The sequence below is a fragment of the Nicotiana attenuata genome, unplaced genomic scaffold, assembly GCF_001879085.1.
Source record: "Nicotiana attenuata strain UT unplaced genomic scaffold, NIATTr2, whole genome shotgun sequence".
Classification (NCBI taxonomy): Eukaryota; Viridiplantae; Streptophyta; class Magnoliopsida; order Solanales; family Solanaceae; genus Nicotiana; species Nicotiana attenuata.
The window spans coordinates 592127-594847 of NW_017670328.1; the positions used below are offsets into that span (position 1 = coordinate 592127).

At 33.0% G+C, this 2721-nt stretch overlaps 1 protein-coding gene across 1 annotated transcript in view; it reads right to left on the reverse strand.

Annotated features, from left to right (window-relative positions):
• LOC109237929 (GDSL esterase/lipase At1g71691-like) overlaps positions 1-2361 on the reverse strand; it is a 5427-nt gene extending 3066 nt beyond the window's left edge. Inside the window, exons 1-2 of the mRNA XM_019404322.1 lie at positions 2005-2361; positions 43-167 (exon numbers count right to left, since the gene is read on the reverse strand). Of these exons, the coding sequence (XP_019259867.1) occupies positions 43-167; positions 2005-2359 (480 nt within the window). The 5' untranslated portion in view covers positions 2360-2361. The remainder of the gene's footprint in view (positions 1-42; positions 168-2004) is intronic.
• Between the last annotated feature and the right edge of the window lie 360 nt (positions 2362-2721).

Sequence of the window (2721 nt, forward strand, 5' to 3'; positions counted from 1 at the left end):
TATATATATATATAAGAGAGTTGATTAATTATATATACTTACAAAGTGAAAGCCCGTAATATCAAGAATACCAGCAGCAGCAGAAGCATAATTAACTCCGAAACGCATTTTGTCGACGTTGAATGTCTCCGAATATGGTGGAAGCAGTGGCAATCCCAGAAGATCACCTGCATTTTTACATAATAAAAAGTAATTAAAAGTACGTTTAAACTTATTTTCACAAAAGAACATCACTATATTTAACCACTAATTTAAAATTTTGATCAAGCTCTCCTAACGATTAAATTTCATAACCAAGATCATCAGTACTTGAGACCAGTGTTTTAAAAGGTGTGAGCGTGAGGCGAGGTGTTTTATCTAATACGGGGCGAGGCGCAAGCCTTGAAACGCGGGACGTAAGCCGTCCCCCAGGTATTTAGTTATTAATATTTTATAGATAAATAGTGTAAACATATAATTAAAAAATATCTTAAAATTATAAAAGAAAATTATAAAATTAGTAGGAAAATTTTCTATAAACAAGCTAACATGAGCTCGAACCCTACAAAAGATATTTTTACTTGAAAAAGTGAAAAAAGGTAAAGATGCATTACACTTATAACATACTATGATGGAACATACATGGAATTGTGAAAATGATATTCTAGTTCCTAATAATTAAAAGAATAAAATGAAATTGGCGAGCCCCAGGGTGAGTCTTGGGTCGAGGCATATATGTAAGCCATTTATTCCCATGGAATTATCTCTGGTCCATTAGCAGTGGCGGATTTACATAGACACATGTGGTGCTTGAGCACCCATTACGTTTGATCCGATTTAGTAAATTTGCATACGTAATTATAAAAATGTTTAGATAAATATTGAGTGAGCACCCGCAATTAGAATCCTTTCGTCTCTTCTTTCGAAAATTATATGGGCGAGCACCCTTAACTTTAAAATTCTGAATTCGCCACTGTCCATTAGTAATTGTAAATGAGAGAGCTCTTTTGTGAAATCTGATACTACTGATTTTCAAAGACTTGGTTTAGGCATTAATTACCATTTGTCTTAAATAAAGTGAAAACAAAATAGTCAATACATTGTGAATTTGAATCTTATATTGGCCTTATGCTCCCTAAGTCAATGTAATCAAACAATAAACACATGACACTTGTTTTCACATATATAAACATTTACCAACCAAGTTAACTAATGTATATCTTCAAATTAATTAATCATTTAATTGTGATAAATTAATCTGATATGGTTCAAATATTGACTGCCGATAAGTTTTCCTCGAGTACTTAGCTTGCTTCCTTTTTTTCTATTATCTTTCTTTTTCATAAAATATATGGAACCTTTTCTATCACTTAAAGAAAAACATTATTTTGTCCCAAATAAAATTTTAACAAAAAATAAACATGCCTAAAATTGACACTTATGATTCATATAGTCTATCTCAAATTCAGAAATAAACAGGGAAATTCCTTTTTATTTTTCAAAACAAAAAATCTCACCATCATTAATTTTTATTTTGAAGATAAGAGTAACACATTTTAAAAAATTACAATTGCATCTTATTTTTTGAATATTTCTAGAAAACAAAAAAGAAGTACAGATACTCCCAATAAATTGTTACTTTGGTTTATAACGGTTCAAAAATAAGAAGTCACTGAAAAAAAGATAAATTCTTCTTGTTTGATTAAGTGCTGGAAAGGCAACAAAACAAACAACCAAAAACACAAATTGAAGAGTGACAAATAACCAAAAAACAGAAAAATGAAAGAGAGAATAAAATGACACATTAAATCACACTAACAAAAAAGAAAAAATTAAGAGACGCATAACAACAGCAACAATAATAACGATGACAATAAAAAACCAACCAAAATTAAAAGAAAAAAAGAAGGAGCAGCCAATGATTAAAGTATTCCCATTCTAGCAGGGTCTGAGAAAGGACCGCACTAGTCAAAACTAAATTTATTTAATAAAATAAAATAAAAAGTGAGGAATGAAATGAGTTACCAATCTGATCAAGGATGGTGTAAGCATTAGAGAAACGTCCAGTAGGGCCACCAAAATCAATGCCATAAGGGAAATAATTTGCTTTTGCAAATGAAAATAGGCGATTGTTATTTCCACTGTCAATCAAAGAGTCTCCAAAGGCAAACAAAGCTGGCACCAAAGCTCTCCTCTCCTCACCACTTGATGGAGCAGCCTCCGGCACCGGTGCTGGTGCCGGAGCCTCCATATCGTCTACTATCGGAGCCGGAGATCCATCATCTGATGGACTTGGCTCCGGAGCAAATGCATCATCGTAATCATAATCATCGCCTTGTGTTTGTGCTAGAACTGAACTTGTCAACAAGAATAACATCATGCAAAACCAAGAAACCCTTAACCTAGCCATGTTGTGTATGTGTTTGTTTTTGTGTCTTAAAGTGTTTCTTTTTTATTTTTTGCTTTTCTTTGCTTTGTATGTAAGGTGCTGGGGGGGGAGGAGAAGGAGTGATAGTTTTAGGAGTTGAGAGATTGGGCTTGGATACACAATTTATAGAGGGGAAAAACATGCTTCTTAATTTGAAAGTATTGCACACTTCTTAATAAATATATTTATAAATGTTAAATCAGTACGGATGCTTGCATCAGGGTAGGCTACCTACATTATACCTTTGGGTGTGTTCCTTCCTCCGACCCGGCGTGAACATGTAATGCTTTGTGTACCGAGTTGCCTTTTTTTTT